This window comes from Leopardus geoffroyi, chromosome B1 (assembly GCF_018350155.1).
Source record: "Leopardus geoffroyi isolate Oge1 chromosome B1, O.geoffroyi_Oge1_pat1.0, whole genome shotgun sequence".
Taxonomy (NCBI): domain Eukaryota; kingdom Metazoa; phylum Chordata; class Mammalia; order Carnivora; family Felidae; genus Leopardus; species Leopardus geoffroyi.
In genome coordinates, this window is record NC_059327.1 from 72,647,985 (window position 1) to 72,664,269 (window position 16,285).

General features: G+C 37.8%; 1 protein-coding gene across 6 annotated transcripts in view; it reads right to left on the reverse strand.

The window, feature by feature from the left end:
* The window catches only part of RBM46 (RNA binding motif protein 46), a 50,433-nt gene extending 34,982 nt beyond the window's left edge, over positions 1-15,451 (reverse strand). For 2 of the 6 annotated variants that reach the window (XR_006709133.1, XM_045464945.1), the window contains exons 1-2: positions 14,749-14,872; positions 269-430 (exon numbers count right to left, since the gene is read on the reverse strand). Coding sequence is in view for 5 of the 6 variants with exons in the window: in XM_045464945.1 (XP_045320901.1) it covers positions 269-419 (151 nt within the window). In the remaining variant the exon portion in view is untranslated. Of the gene's footprint in view, positions 1-268; positions 431-14,748; positions 14,874-15,286 lie in introns of those variants that run through there. The other 4 variants (XM_045464971.1, XM_045464958.1, XM_045464968.1 and 1 more) reach the window with 3 other exon arrangements.
* Between the last annotated feature and the right edge of the window lie 834 nt (positions 15,452-16,285).

The window sequence follows — 16,285 nt, forward strand, 5'->3', positions numbered from 1 at the left end:
AAAAACAAACACCCAACTTCCTTCTCAGTTGTTTCTTAACCAAAAGCAGAGTTGAAAAAAATGTAAAGGTCAAACATGCATAATACCTATAATATTACGCATTATTATATGTGCATAACATATATAATAATACCTCTTTTCCCTCACAACTATAAAAATGATTACTAAGGTCTTAAAGCAGTTATAAGAAAAAAAAACTGATACCAATGATATATGCACCTAATGTACATTAAAGATACAATTTTTTTGAACATAAATACATCCACACCTGGAGGAGGACCACCAAATTTCCTTTGCCCATTTTCTTGAACCATGTTGTAACCAGTCTTTTCCATCAAAGCAAGTAATGCTGCTTCATTCTGAGTACCAGTTCTGACTTTACTGCATCCATTTATTCCATCTATGTTTTCTTCATTCATGGTTGCAATTCCTAAAACAAAATTCAAAAAACAGTGTTTATGACATGAAGCACCAGGAATCTATGAAGGAGTCCTCTAGGTTGCAAGAAACCAAAAACAGTGTGGCTGCTAACATCTGATGATCACTGTGGTCTTGCCCACTAAGTCCTGCTCTACAGCAGAAGCTAGAAATTCCATTTAATGTCACTGATCAATTAAGCAGTACCTTTAGAAGGCCTAAGCTACAACAAAGGGAGGCAAAAGTGAAAAAGAGAAAAAAACACAAATAAATGAAAAGGAGTTAGAGAAGAGAAAAGCAGAAGAAGTAACAAAATAAATATACTGCCATCAGTGAATACATTATCACTGCTGATCTATATGGCCCAAGGTTTATTTTATCATACAGGCCAACTGGATTTTACTGTGCCTTACAATTCTCAGATAAATGTAGCCTAATGCCAATATAGCTCATGTTGTCAGCAATCTCTAAGAACTCCAACAGTTATCAGAAATTGAACAGACGCTTGGAGTAAGTAAACAGAATTTCAAACCAGTCCCTGTTCCTAAAAGAAGTTACTAAAGAACATAGGTTATCACAACCACTTGTCCTCCGAGCAGAAACAGGAACTACTGTGATTTCCAACTAGCAGCAGCTTAAGAATTACATGGGTGGGTAGGCAGGAACTAGAAAGAACCTGAGATCTCTGCTGACCACTGTACATAAAAATATGTTTTTAGTTTTTTTAAATGAACTTAATTACAATGTCGTTAGGTTATCAGAAAATTCACATTGATCCTAAAGATTATTTTTTTCTGTTTCTTAATTGTACGTCTCTCTCCTTTGGTATTACTATGAACAAATATAAAAATAAAAATCCACAGTCTGGGAAATGCACTGGGAAAGCCATTTTGGCTTTCAACAGAACTTTGGTAATTATAAATGGAAACTAAGTCACTGTAGCACAACATTTCAAAAAGTATGAAATTTTTACCCCCAGCACCTCAATTTCACACTTAGTTCTGCCATTTTCTAGCTGTGCAAACTTGATCAGCTCATTGTTTCCTTGCTTATTATAAAATGGGAGTACCGGGGCGCCTGGGTGGCTCAGTCAGTTAAGCATCCATCTTCAGCTCAGGTCATGATTTTGCAGTTCCTGAGTTCAAGCCCCACATTGGGCTCTATGCCAACAACTCAGAGCCTGGAGCCTGCTAAGGATTCTGTGTCTCCCTCTCTCTCTCTGCCCTTCCGCCACTCATGTTGTCTCTCCTCTCTCTCTCTCTCTCTCTCTCTCTCTCTCTCTCTCTCTCTCAAAAATAAATAAACAGTAAAAAAAAAAATTTTTTTAATGGGAGTACCAATATAAGTTATTGCAAGGTTGCTGTTAGGATTCAGTGAGGCAATGATATAAAAATCTTGTTAGAATTACCTAAGGCCAAATAAAGGTTAGTTTTGATTAATACTAGAGAGGAGCACATCTTAACTTTTCACACACCCACACTGTTTTTGCTTTTTTCAGAAACATTTTGTGCATTTTCTCAAAGGTTGTGTGGGCGGGGGGTGCAATATGGTAGACACATATCTAGGGAAGAGTATTTGCATCTCTACAGTGGATAGAGGATAGGAATGCAGAAGACATCACCAAAGAATCACTGCTCTAAAGTAAGTGAAACTGTCACTGACAGTGATTTGCCTGGATTCAAATCCTTTTTTGCTTACCAGCTATAATTTTCAGTAAGTTACTTAGCCCTTCTGTATCTTAATTTCCTCATCTTTAAAATGTGAATAATAGGGCACCCGGGTGGCTCAGTCATTTAAGGTGCCAAATCTTGATTTCGGCTCAGGTCATGAGCTCATGGTCTCTGAGATGAAGCCGACGTTGGGACTCTGTGCTGGCAGCACAGAGCTTGCTTGGGATTCTCTCTCTCTGCTCTCTCTGCCCCTCCACAACTTGCTCTCACTCTGTCTCAAATAAACATTAAAAAAGTTTTAAAAATAAATAAAATGAGGATAATAACACTGCCTATCTGATAGCCTTAATGAATATTAACACAAATACTAATTTTATGCATATATTGGAACCTTTAAAATCACTAACATCTATGAATAACTATAGCTTAAAATCCAGATATTTATCTTTACAGTAACTGATTTCAGAACAAAAGTATGACACCAGATAGAAAGAAACAGGCTGAGAATAAGACTCAGAAGTTCAGTTTATTTAGTAGCCTATTATAAAGCCATGGAATTTCTACACATTACCTCTAGTTTGTACAACTACTAAAAGAGAGTCTCAACTTTACTAAAAGAAAATACTATTTCCACAGATGAAAAAACGCAGGCTAACAAAGAAAGTATCCAAGATCACAGAGCCAGAAAGCAGCACAGACAGAATTCAATTCCAGGTCTGCCTGATGCTAAATATCCCCTCCTGCCAAGAAAATGATTTTGACATACCTTTTGCCGCAACATTACCTTAAAAAGTCCCTCAAAAAACGAAGAAGCATCCAAACTGACTTTCATGCAAGTGGAATATGCAGAAATTATAAATTAATACACCTTAGTCATGTGACTTCTACAGTCCTTCCTAGTTGCAAAATGTTTTCTGAGCGGTGAATATAGCTACAAACACATCTATATCGCACACACTACACACACACAATCTTTTTAGTCTTTAAAGCTCTTTCCAAGCTATTATATTGCATTCAATGGAGTAATTCTGAAGAAAACGAGGCAAGAAAGCAGCTCCTGGACCCATGTAGTTTCTACCTGCCATCTACCTAATTTCCTTAAACTTACTAGCCCAGTTTTCTTTATGAAGCTAAGATTCATTTATCAACCTGCCTAATAAATGTATTGAGAATGAGAATTCAGCAGGCATCCTGAATTCAACATATCCAAAACTCAATGTCATTTTAACTTCTAAACCTGTTTAAGTTCCTTCCTGTTTTACATCTCCATCAATTCTTCCATTCAACCAATAAACAAACCACAACAAACATACTCCCGTCTCCTACAAACTATCACAATCAGAGTTTCACAATCTGAGTTAACCCAGAGTCTTCCTTTGATTCAATCACAAACACCTGCATATTTTACCTCTGAACAGATCTTGAAATCAATCTTTTCCTGTCCATCCCCACAGCCTGTTCTCAATTATGTGTTACTGGAACCAGCACTAGATTCCTAACTGTTGTATACAGGCTTTAGTCTTGTGCCCTGCAAACAAAATCTCCATGATGCTGTTAAGGTGATATCTGATCATCTTAAGTTGTGAATACAAATCAAAACTAAGGGAAAAAATGAGTACTCTTATGTTTTAATCTTAGAATCAAAAGGCCTTTCTAAAAAATGAACAAAAGAGCCTCAAAGGAAAATATTACTGTATTATTTTTACTACATAAATATTTAACTATCATCTTGGAAGGCAAAAAAGAACAAAACCAAGACAGAAAATTATAAACAGGGAAAAAGGATCTGCAACACACATATTTAAGGCTACTTTCAAAATAAAAAAAGGGCAGCATGGTGTCATAATTAAAAGCAAATTCAAATATCTAAATAATGGCTTAAAGGCAAATCCTGGTTCTCCCCCTTACTAACTCTGACTTTGGGCAAGTTTGGCTTCAGTTTATTTGTCCCTATAAAGTAGATAATAAGAATTTCTACCTCACAGTGAGTGTTGTTGCCAGGATTATGGAGAAAAGGCTTAAAACAGTATTTTGGATATAAGCACTATTAATGTATTTACTATTTAATATACAAAAATAAATAAATTTAATTTCTAATAAAATATTGTCTAATAAATTAATAAAATAATAAGAAAAACACAAACAGCAGACCAGGGATTGCAAACTCAGATTCATTCACTTGTTCAACAAATGTTTGTTGAGTACCGGGGCGCCTGGGTGGCTCAGTCGGTTGGGCGTCCGACTTCGGCTCAGGTCATGATCTCGCGGTCCGTGAGTTCGAGCCCCGCATCGGGCTCTGTGCTGACAGCTCAGAGCCTGGAGCCTGTTTCAGATTCTGTGTCTCCCTCTCTCTCTCTAACCTTCCCCCGTTCATGCTCTGTCTCTCTCTCTGTCTCAAAAATGAATAAACGTTAAAAAAAAAAATTTAAAAAAAAAAAATGTTTGTTGAGTACCAACTGTGTGCCGGTACTATTCCTTATGTCTGGGATACATCAATAAATAAAAGAGCGAAATCCCTCCCTGGCATAGCCTGTTAGCCAGTGGAAGAAAACAAGCAATAATTAAAGTAATAAGTAAGTAATATATGTTAAAAGGTAATGTGGGGGCTTGGGGGGCAGGGATAGGGCACATGGAAGGGATTAACAGAAAACAGAAGACAGGGTGCAATTTTAAAGAGGATAGCTATGGGGCGCCTGGGTGGCACATTTGGTTAACTGACCCAGTCTTGATTTCAGCTCGGGTCATGATCTCATGGTTTGTGAGATCGAGCCCCACATCAGGTTCTGTACTGACAACATGGAACCTGCTTGGGATTCTCTCTCTCCCTCTCACTCTGCCCCTCCCCTACTTGTACTCTCTCTAGCTCTCTCTCAAAATAAAATAAATAAATTTTAAATAAATAATAAATAAATAAACTAGTACTAACCTCAGTAAGAAGGTAACATTTGAGCAAAGAATTAAGAAACCTACCTATGCAGTTATTTGGGAAGAGCACTTCACACAAATAGAAAAAGGAGGACAAAGGTACAAGGTAGAAGTGTGCATGACACACAAAAGGTACAGCAAGGTGATTGGTACGGCAAAGCCAGGAAGACAATAAAAATAGTAGGAGATAAAGTCAGAGAGGTAATAAGCTGCCACATGACACAGACCTTATAAGTCAGGTAACAAAAGACTTTGGCTTTTATTCTAGGTTAAATGAAGAGCCACCATAGATTCTTGAACACAGGAGTACTATCATCTTTCCTTTTAAAAGGATCATTTGGCTATTATAGCGGAAAGGCAAAAGAAGTGGGGTGCCTGGCTGGCTCAGTTGGCAGAGCATAAGATTCCTGATTTCAGGGTCATGAGTTTGAGCCCCACGTTGCATGTAGGGGATTATTTAAAAATAAAAACTTTAAAAAGAAAGAAAGAAAGAAAGAAAGAAAGAAAGAAAGAAAGAAAGAAAGAAAAAAAGAAAAGAAAAGAAAAGAAAAGAAAAGAAAAGAAAAGAAAAGAAAAGAAAAGAAAAGAAAAGAAGAGCAAAGGTGACAGCAGGGAGACCAAAGAGAAGACTACAACTAAAACTCAGGTGAGAAATGATGGTGGCATGGACCAGAGAGGGTGATGAAGGGGAAAAGAAGTAGTCTCTGATATGAGATACATTTTGAAGATATACCTAACAGAATTTTCTGATAGACTAGATATGGATTGGAAGATAAACAGAGAAGTCAAGGATAACACCAAAGTACTCGCTAGAGCAATGAGAAGCAGAAAGATGAGGAAGGCAGAACTATAACAGATTTTAGGGATAAGATCAGAGTTCAGCTTTGAACATGGTGAGTTTGTGTATCCACTAAATGACCAACTCGAATGCCTACAAGGCCCTGGGAAGAAATGTTAAATGAGCATAAAGGCCAAAAACAAGACTCTAAGAAGTGCTATGCACCATCTGAAAATGGCAATGACTACTCAATTCTAATAAACTGTTTCCATCTTCAAATCCAGTTTGCCCAGTTATGCCACATTTTCCAGTTTTAAAGAGACAAGCCAGAAATGGCAGATTTTTATGTGAAATCTCAATGTTTAAAATCTGAGAACCAAAGAGCTGAATTTACCACAAAAACTGCAAAACTGGTGTTAAGTGTAAACTGGTGCAGCCACTGTGGAAAACAGTAGGGAGGTTCCTCAAAAACTTAAAAATAGAACTACTGTATGATCCAGTAATTCCAGTACTGGGTATTTACCTGAAGAAAACAAAAATGCTAATTTAAAAAGATACACATGCCTCTATGTTCACTGCAGCATTATTTATAATAAAAACGATAAGGAAGCAACCTAGGTGCCCACTGATAGAAGAATGGATAAAAAAGATGTGGGGTGTGTGTGTGTGTGTGTGTGTGTGTGTGTGTGTACTATACAGGTATAGTATATAGTATACCTATAGACCATACTATAGGAAGGTAACTTCCTACCAAATGAAAGTATTCAAACATGGGCTAAACATGCTGTGGAGATTCAAGCAAAGGGTGTACTACTGGACCATGTGACTTTTACCATCCCTTCCAAAATTTAGTATAGAGAGTGAAAGCATAGAAGCTGCCTTAAAAGGATTTATAACCCAGAAAACAGTATTATCATCATCATCCAGTTAGGTGTCTTATGTTTCAAGCCTTCATTTTCAGGAGCAATATCTCTATAAGAGGCTCACGGCTCCTTGAAAACAGAGTACTGCATAGTCAGAAAGACAAAATAAAACAAACTGAAAATTACTTCAAATATAAAAACAGTAACAAAAACTATACAGACCAAACAAAACACCTGCCGACTTTCTATCTTTTTAATTCTGGGCTGCATAAGGGCAGGGATCCCATCTGCCTTGAATACTTTCCCTATTATCCATACAGTGTTTGGTGCACAGTAAATACTCAATAATTTTTTGCTGGATGATGGGTCTAACAGAAAAATCCTTACCAGGACTTCATATACTGTTGGCAGGTACATATTAAATTGGAATTATCTTTTTAGAGGGAAATTTGGCAATATTTATCAAAATCTAAAATGTATATAAACAGTAATTACTAAAAAATTAACCTACAGATATAGTTGCACAAGTATGCAAAAATACATGCACAAGATGTGCATTGAAACATTGTATATAAAAGCAAAAATCTAGAAAAATATTTAGTTGTCTACATAGAGAGTACTGATTAAAAAATTATGGTATAGTGGGGCACCTGGGTGGCTCAGTCGGTTAAGCATCTGACTCTTGGTTTTAGCTCAGGTCATGATCTTGTGGATGGTGGAATCGAGCCCTGCATCAGGCTCTGCACATGCAGACCCTGCTTGGATTCTCTCTCTCTCTCTCTCTGTGTCTCCACCCCTCCCCAGATTGCATGTGTGTGCATGCTCATGCTCTTTCTCTCTCTCTCTCAAAATAGATAACTTTAAAAAAAATCTTTAAAAAATTATAGTATTATGCAATCGTTAGAGAATATCATAGACCTGCATGTGCTGATACGGAAAAATATTTAAGAAATATATAAGAAAAGTATGCCAGAGAACAATATTTACTGGTTTACCAACTGAATGTTTTGTTTGAAGATACTCAAGTATACATTCACACGTTTTATAGGCATACAAAAATTTTAGAAAAACTTAACAAACTTTAACAGTAGTTACCATTGGTAAGTAGGAATGAGGAGTCAAAACACCTTAATGTTTCACTTTTCTGTGACTGTCAAGAACATATGCTACTTGTATTAAAAGCAGGAAGCCGGGGCGCCTGGGTGGCTCAGTCGGTTAAGCGTCCAACTTCGGCTCAGGTCACGATCTCACGGTCTGTGAGTTCGAGCCCCACGTCGCGCTCTGGGCTGATGGCTCAGAGCCTGGAGCCTGCTTCCGATTCTGTGTCTCCCTCTCTCTCTGCCCCTCCCCCGTTCATGCTCTGTCTCTCTCTGTCTCAAAAATAAATAAACGTAAAAAAAAAAAGCAGGAGGGGCGCCTGGGTGGCGCAGTCGGTTAAGCGTCCGACTTCAGCCAGGTCACGATCTCGCGGTCCGGGAGTTCGAGCCCCGCGTCGGGCTCTGGGCTGATGGCTCAGAGCCTGGAGCCTGTTTCCGATTCTGTGTCTCCCTCTCTCTCTGCCCCTCCCCCGTTCATGCTCTGTTTCTCTCTGTCCCCAAAAAAATAAATAAACGTTGAAAAAAAAAAAAATTTAAAAAAAAAAAAAAAAAAAAGCAGGAAGCCTTTTTGGGGGTTTTCCATTGTCCCTTACATATAAAATCTAAACTCTTTAAAAAGCCATAAAGGTCCTTTCCTAATCTGGCCCAGCCTACGTCTCCAACTTCATTTCTTACTCTTATGTCAACAACAATACTCACCTTTTTGTCATTTGTCAAATGTGCCAAGTGCTCACATACCAGCCTTTGTGTAGCTTGTTCCCACAGTCCTGTCTCACTCTCTTTGCCTTTCCCACTCCTAACATTTTCCAGAAAAACCACCCCATGACTCTCCCTTTCGATGCTAAATTAGGCATTCCTCTATACTACTATCACAGAACACACCTCAGAGTGCTGGTCTGTCAATCCCTTCTACCACCTCCCCCCCTAAACTCTGCCAGATATCAAGAAGGGTCTAGTTTTTTATTTCCAAATCTCTACCACCATGTACACTCCCTAATATGTGATAAATGTTCACTGAATGAGACAGAAAGGGAGGGACATTGTGATTTAATTGAAAATAATGGACTTGGGTGAGAGAAGGCCTGAGTTCTAGTGCTTAGTCAAGAAATCTCTGGATGAATTACTTTACAGCCTTTACCTTTACTTTCTTAATCTGTGAAATTCCATTTTATGTCTATTTCTGCATTCATATATTTAGCATATATATTAGCATATATATTTAGCATATATAGCATATATAAACTGCATGATGATAGGCAGTTTATATACATTATTTCATTTATTACTTACAATAACTCTGTGAGATAGGTACTATTCTATTCCATTTCAAAAATAAACTGAGACTAAGATAAAGTTACAGTGCTAGGAAATTGGTAGGGTAGATATTCAAACCTGTCTGCCTAAATATTGGGCTCCTGAAGGCCTACTTTATATTACCTTCATTTTTGATATTCAATAATCTGAGATCTTCAAAAAACGATGTGATTTGCCAGAGGCCATATAAGTTGCAAAATCAGTACCTGAACCCAGGTTTTTTCAGATCAATAGTTATTCTTTTAAATATGATTATAACAACTACTCAAATATTTATGGCTTCTTTAAAAAACTACAGCATGATACTTTTTAAAACTATATTACCTTAGAGGGAAAAAAATCAGTCAAAAATATTTTTGGAAAATCTCTAATAAAATAATTTCAAATTTATTAAAGACCTTAAAAATCATCTCATTCAACCACCTATCTGATATACAATTCTCTTTTACAATATGGGTGCAAAGCAGTCACCTACCTTATTCTTGAATTCTTACAAGAAACTCCTATTCTCCTGAACAACTTAACCTTGGTTAACTCTTTAAGAAAGCTCTTTCTTATAATGATCATAATTTCTTCCCTTGTAACTTTCACAAATAGATCCTCATATCATCCTTCTGGCCAAAGTGAACATGCCTCTTTTATCCAACTGCACTTGAAAAATTCTTCTCCTCTTCTTCAAGCTAAACATTACCAGTTCCTTAAATCCAACATTTTCTAAAATGATGTCCCTTAGAATACTATTCTAGGAGCTATTAACAGGCCTCAAAAATGTGTTCCATACCTAAATAACATCTGAGAATCACTATACGTCTCTCTTAAGAGTATCACAACATTAGCATATTTAAGGCCATGAAAAGTTTCAGTTAAAACCTTTCAACTTTAACTCCTGCTTCTCAAACATTTCAACATGACACCCTAATTCTCCTTGCTACCTGTATTAACTGCCTATAAAATTATTTGGAAAATGCTGCCTTAACTGCTCTTTACAGGATACAGTTTGTTCCCTATGTTCCCTCACTGTCCTCTTTTTCCTTTACAAGTATGGTGGTCAAAATTACAGAGAAAGATTCCATCAGTGTTCTACACAGCTGCATGATACTGATGGTTGAATGAAACATACTATCAACAACACTGGGGTTTTAATTTTTAAAAACGTATTTACATCTGAAGAGTATATGTGATATACTGAAAAAACGTTTTTTTAAATAATAAAGCTATCCTGTAAAAGACCATCTCCAGAGAAGGTAAAAAGATGTTCAGCTTTTCCTCAATTCCCCCTTCTATGTCCATTACTATGATGATTATATATATGATTACTATGATTACTATGATGAACTATGATGATACTGTCTCTGTTCTCTTTCCATCATTTTTAGATTCTTCTAATTTTCTGGCTTCACATATTTATTAAATGGCAGAATTAGGAAGTCTGTACTGTCAGCTGGGTACCTTACACTATACTCCAGGAACACACTTACATGACATCAAATCCAATAAATAAATAAATTTGTTATTAACAGATTCTGTTAAGAGTTAAGGTACTCTTTAACAATCAGAACCATCAATGAGATAAAGATTAATTAACCAAACCAACTTTCAGCCTTTTGTCTTTAAAAAAAAAAAGGGCAATGTCCTTCTATCATTGCTTTAAAATTAAAATCATTTTAGGGGTGCCTGGGTGGCTCAGTCGGTTGAGTGCCCAACTCTTGATTTCCACTCAGGTCGTGATTCCAGGGTCATGAAATGAAGCCCCACATTGGGCTCCACACAGAGTTTGGAGCCTGCTTAAGATTCTCTCTCCCTTTTTCAAACAAAAAGCATTTTAAATAATATAACTACCTTTTTCCTCCCTTTAGGATTGTTTTTATTCTACTAGGCTTTGACTATACCATCATGGAAGATTTTCTACTAAGAAAATATTAGAATTACAAGTGGACCGTAGACCACCTCCAATGTTATACATAGAAAATCAAGAGCAACTAAAATAGACTTGCTTAAGGTCACAAAACTAGTAACTGAAAAGACCTATGGCTCAAACCTTCGGACATCAATAAACTCTGACTCTGGCTCTTTTCCAGAATTTAGTCCAGAGGGACCTTAATGGCCTAAACATCCTATAGGACATCATACTGTCCCATTACACTAAAGAAAGACATCAAGTTGATACAATGTGGAGAATAGGAAAGTATGAGATTTATATTTTTTTAAGCATGCTGCAAGGATGAGGAAAAAAATAAGACTAGTTTAATATGCTGCCTTACATATAAAACAATTGATAAATATACCTTCTGTTTCCATTTTACCGAAAATGTAGAATTTAATCAATGCATACTTTTGTTTTTCTGTAACTCATCGCTTACTCTAAATGGCCGATTTGTGCAATGCAAACCACCCCTGCAATTACTTACAGACATGTATTTTGGGTCAATTCATGTCTCTAAAGTTGTATCTTTAAAGATATTATATTATCTAGGGTGTCACGTTGAAACAAATGGCAGTCCCCACATTAAAGACTCTTTTTAACATACAATGACTAGAAACATATGCTAGACTTAGTACATTTAAAGAAATCTCAATCAAAATATTTTAAAAACTTAAAATTAGGAAAGTGTAAGAGTCACCAACCTCACTCTCTCTTTAGAAAGGAATATGTTTTATCTTAAAGCTTTCAAAACAAAGGTAACATACACACATCTCTAATTCAAAAATCAAAAATATCTAACTTTAATACCATATTTAATCTAACAAAATACATTTCTAAAAAGGCCAGAAATCAAGAACCTCAGATAATTAAAAATCAAATCTAAAACAGGCATACAACAGCCTAATATTTGTTCTAAACTATTCCAGAATCAATCTGAGAATTACCAAAACTCCAAGGAAGTATAGCAGCCCTATACATTATGACAAAGCTGTCATACCAACTGAAGCTTCTAGGCTCAATTAGTACTGCTGACCCAAGGAATCTGAGTAAGGGAAGGAGGGTCCTAAGCAAGAGAATGACACAAACAGTTTATACAAAAAATAGTGGGGAAGGGCAGATTAAAAGCTGTTGTACCATAAATAAACTCTAGTTTTCACAGATAAATCTTTTTTCCTAAACTTTGGACTTTCAAAGATTCTGTTCCAGCTCAATTTCAAAAGTAAAATTAGAAGAAAAATTAAAAAGAAAAAATTTTCTAAGCTATAAAGTAGAAGGCCAAGACGGCATAGCCAATCACAGGATAGATATTCGAGTAACAATTTGAATCAAGCCTTTAGCTTTAAATGCTAACTATATCTTCACTAATTTTAAGAACCGTAATAAGTTAACAAAAATAGAAATTTTCAAATTTGTACTGCCTTTCAAAATAGAAAATATACTATTAAAAAATTACTAGCACAATTTTAGCAAAATATACATGAAAATTAATCACTTATCTAAAGAAATTTGTGTCAGCTGTGTTCAAACTAAACTGACCCTTCATCTTATGAATTACTGTAAAAATTTATGAAATGAAAATGAACATTTTATAAATTTTATTTTTAAAAACTGCAATAGTGGGGCGCCTGGGTGGCTTGGTCGGTTAAGCGTCCGACTTTGGCTCAGGTCATGATCTCATGGTCCGTGAGTTCGAGCCCCGCGTCGGGCTCTGTGCTGACAGCTCAGAGCCTGGAGCCTGTTTCGGATTCTGTGTCTCCCTCTCTCTCTGCTCCTCCCCTGTTCATGCTCTGTCTCTCTCTGTCTCAAAAATAAATAAACGTTAAAAAAACATTTAAAAAATTAAAATAAAAACTGCAATAGTGAAAAAAATTAATTTTTAAAGTATTAAAACACTTGTATAGAAAGCATATTAGTTATGGCATTCCTTAAATTACGGGTATTAAATTCCTGATTTGTTCAATTATTATTGAGTATGGAATGCTGAGACCATGGTTGCCAAGTCAATGGAGGTTTTTTAAGTGGTAACTCATTTTAGTGACAGACTGCACTGTTTTTATTTTCCACATAAAATGAGGATTACTCAAAAGTGTATGGATATAGAAGTCTAACATCATTTCAGAATGAAAGGGTATAGATGGATTGGCTCAATTCCATTTTAAATTATTTTTATTAAATAATGAGGACACCTTATTCCTAGAAGTTAAATATATAATGAATAAAAGTGTTGGTACTGGGTGTTTCACAACTTTTAGTAATACTGTAGAGAGTACTTTTTAATTATTTAATTAACAATTTTTTAAATATTGCATTGAACACAAAATTCTTTGAATTTAGTATAAAGATACCTACAATAGAACCAAAATTCTTGTATGCTACTACACAATAATACAGTGATATTCCTTACATAAAGGAAAAGGAAAAGGAAAGCTCCTATAAGCTTTCATCCAAAATCTATTATAATTTGAACATAGATATCACATTTTCTTCTCTCACTGATTTCGTTTTAGCAACAATCAGGTAGTAAAATAAGACACGACCCAGCATTAATATACAAATCTGGACAGATTTTACATCAAGTATTTGATTTGTATTCACAAACCCTCCTTAAACCGACATGTCTGTTTTTTAACAACAAAAATGACACCATTAAAAATAGGAGGCTTAATATCAGTCCATAAATTGGGCATATTGTTATTAATATTTCTTAACTCATAACAGATCCAATAATACACATGCTTATATTTCAGACGTTGATATGTATCATAATCTTTGGCAATAATGTTCAAATCCAATATTCTACCCTCTTAAATGAAAATTAGCAATTAAAGCAGTGCCTTAAACAGAAACTAAAGCACTGCTAATATTTAGCAATTGCAGCACTAATAGTCATCTTTAGGTCCATTATGGCACACAGGTGCAAATTTTTAAAAACGAATGTTTTATATGTGCACCTTGGAAAGAATATCATTACAGATGATTAAGGAGCTTTAATTCTGAAATTCTCTGTATGGAAGTCTGTCCAACTGCTCAAATATACATTGTAGTGATTCTTGAAATGAAAATATCTTCCTGTTATTTAAATAAGGAAAATACTACCAACACGTGAATATGTTATTTATACACTGAACACATCCTGCTGCCTGGTTCTAACGCCATTATCAAACAGAAAGCGAACAGATTTCTAAAGAGAAGCCAAGTCTTAAAAAGCTCCTCCTGATAGTCCCTCTACAATACTGGCCTATATTAGAATCGTCGCCTATTATAAAGACTATAGATTATTTGTCAAGAATGTAAAGAGAGAGCTTAAAGAAACTTCAACATTAACTAAATTCACATAAGGCAACTGATGCCCAAATAATTGGTCCTGGCTTCCCAAGGATCTCACAATTAACATCAATGCAAGAATTATTAAATCCCAGGTCTCCTGACATCAGGTTCAGTGGTCTTTCTAGGACCCTCCCCCCCCCCCCCCCCCCCCGCAAAGAAAATATTTAAAAGGTTTGTAATTAAAACTATCTGACTTTAGGAAACACAAATGGTACTACTGCGTGTACTACCGTCCATGGCTGCCTGCCGCGGCGTGTCGCAGGAGAGAAGGGGGTCAGTTATCTTTCCCAAACACCCACAGCCTTCCACTGTTCAAGACCCTACACACGAGAACACTTGGGGAATAAACAGAAAGAGTCAAAGGCAGAGGAAAGTTCGAGGCTCATCCCAGTTAGAACTCAATGAAAACGACGACATGATTGCCAAATCTCACCCAGCAGTCGGGACGCCCCGGACGTCGTCCCAAAGGCTCTACAGGGGACGCGCGGGCGCCACAACGACCAGACGCCCTTGACGTGTGGCGATCGACGGAGGCAGTGCTAGGAGAACATGGAGGGCAGCAGGTGGGAAGCGGCCGGAAGATGTCGGGGAAGAGCGGAAATAAAGCAGAGAGAGGGCAGGGCCCCCGAGGGGCGGAAGGAGCCGCCAAGGGGCCCCCGACGACAACTGGAGCTGGGGGACTGGACGGCTGGGACCACGCGGCGCAAACTGTGACAGCAAGATCTATCTGGTCGAAAGATGCCCTCTGGGGCTGGGGAACCGCGTCTATGACTCTAGCCCTCCCTATGCTCGACGGGGCAGGGGAGTGAGGAGAGCGAATCCCGCAGACACTGCCTCCAGAGGGGCGTGAGTCCCCACTGCGTATCTGGCGTAACAGTGTATCGGACGGGGCCTTTTGTGGCCGGAAGGCGGGGTCTCCAGCCGTTACTAGCGGTTTGGTTGTGACCCCGCTGTCCCCATCCCCTCCTCACCCCTTCGGGTCTTCAAATGTTGGTCCTAAATCCCTGGGACCAACGACCACAAACCGCCGCCACCGTTTCGGGGACCAATCGGTCGGAGCGGGGGAGGGGGGTCGCCGTAGAGGGGGAGGCCACCGGGAAGAGCTCGAGCCGTCCTCGCGCCTTGGTTTGTCTCCCAGCAGGCGCCGGGGCAGTGGCCTAGGCAGCCCCACGCGGAGTGGAGCCCCAACCAATCAGTGACCAGCTTCAGGGAGGAGTCAGGGGGTGGAGAGTGGGCGGGACGAAGGTTTTTACCCGAATGAGGCTCTCGGAGGGGCGTAAAAGTGCTTGGAGTGACAGGCACTTTAGGCAATTGAGAAAGGAGAGCGAGCTTTAGGGGGCGGGCATACATGTAGTGTTGCCAAAAGAAAATCCTGCGTGTTTTGTTAGGGTGTGGGGAAACAAACACTATGATTTTAACATACTCCTTTTACTTAGGGGGAAATGTAAATACATTTTAAAGGTTCTTCTCATTTGACGGAGTTTTCAAGTCTTAAACTCCTAGTTTAGACGTCTTTCAGTGTGGGGATGGGGGATGGGGCGGTATAAGGCTAATCTTGCTAAGGATTTTCAGATAGGACGAACATGTAGAAATTAAGTGGTTAAATGCCTAGGAGAATGGGCTGAATCGAGAGACCTAGTAAGCCTGATTCAGACCTGATTCAGTTTGGGGAGAGATGACGTTGTCAGAGCTGAAGAACCAGGTACTACTACCCTTATGTAAAACCAACTTTCTTAGATACAGTTGTGCGTTATTCTGCATACACGCCTTGAATTTTGCTTCCTTTGAAGATAGAGCTTGAGTTTAAATGGCAAAGAAAAACGGCTCTAGGTACCAATTCTGTAGACTAATAGACTCACAGAATAATAAGACTGGAAAGAAACTAGATCACATAGTTCTGCTTTAACAGATGAAGAACTTGACGCCCAGAATAATCCATTGGATTACGCAATAACACTGGTGCCCTAATA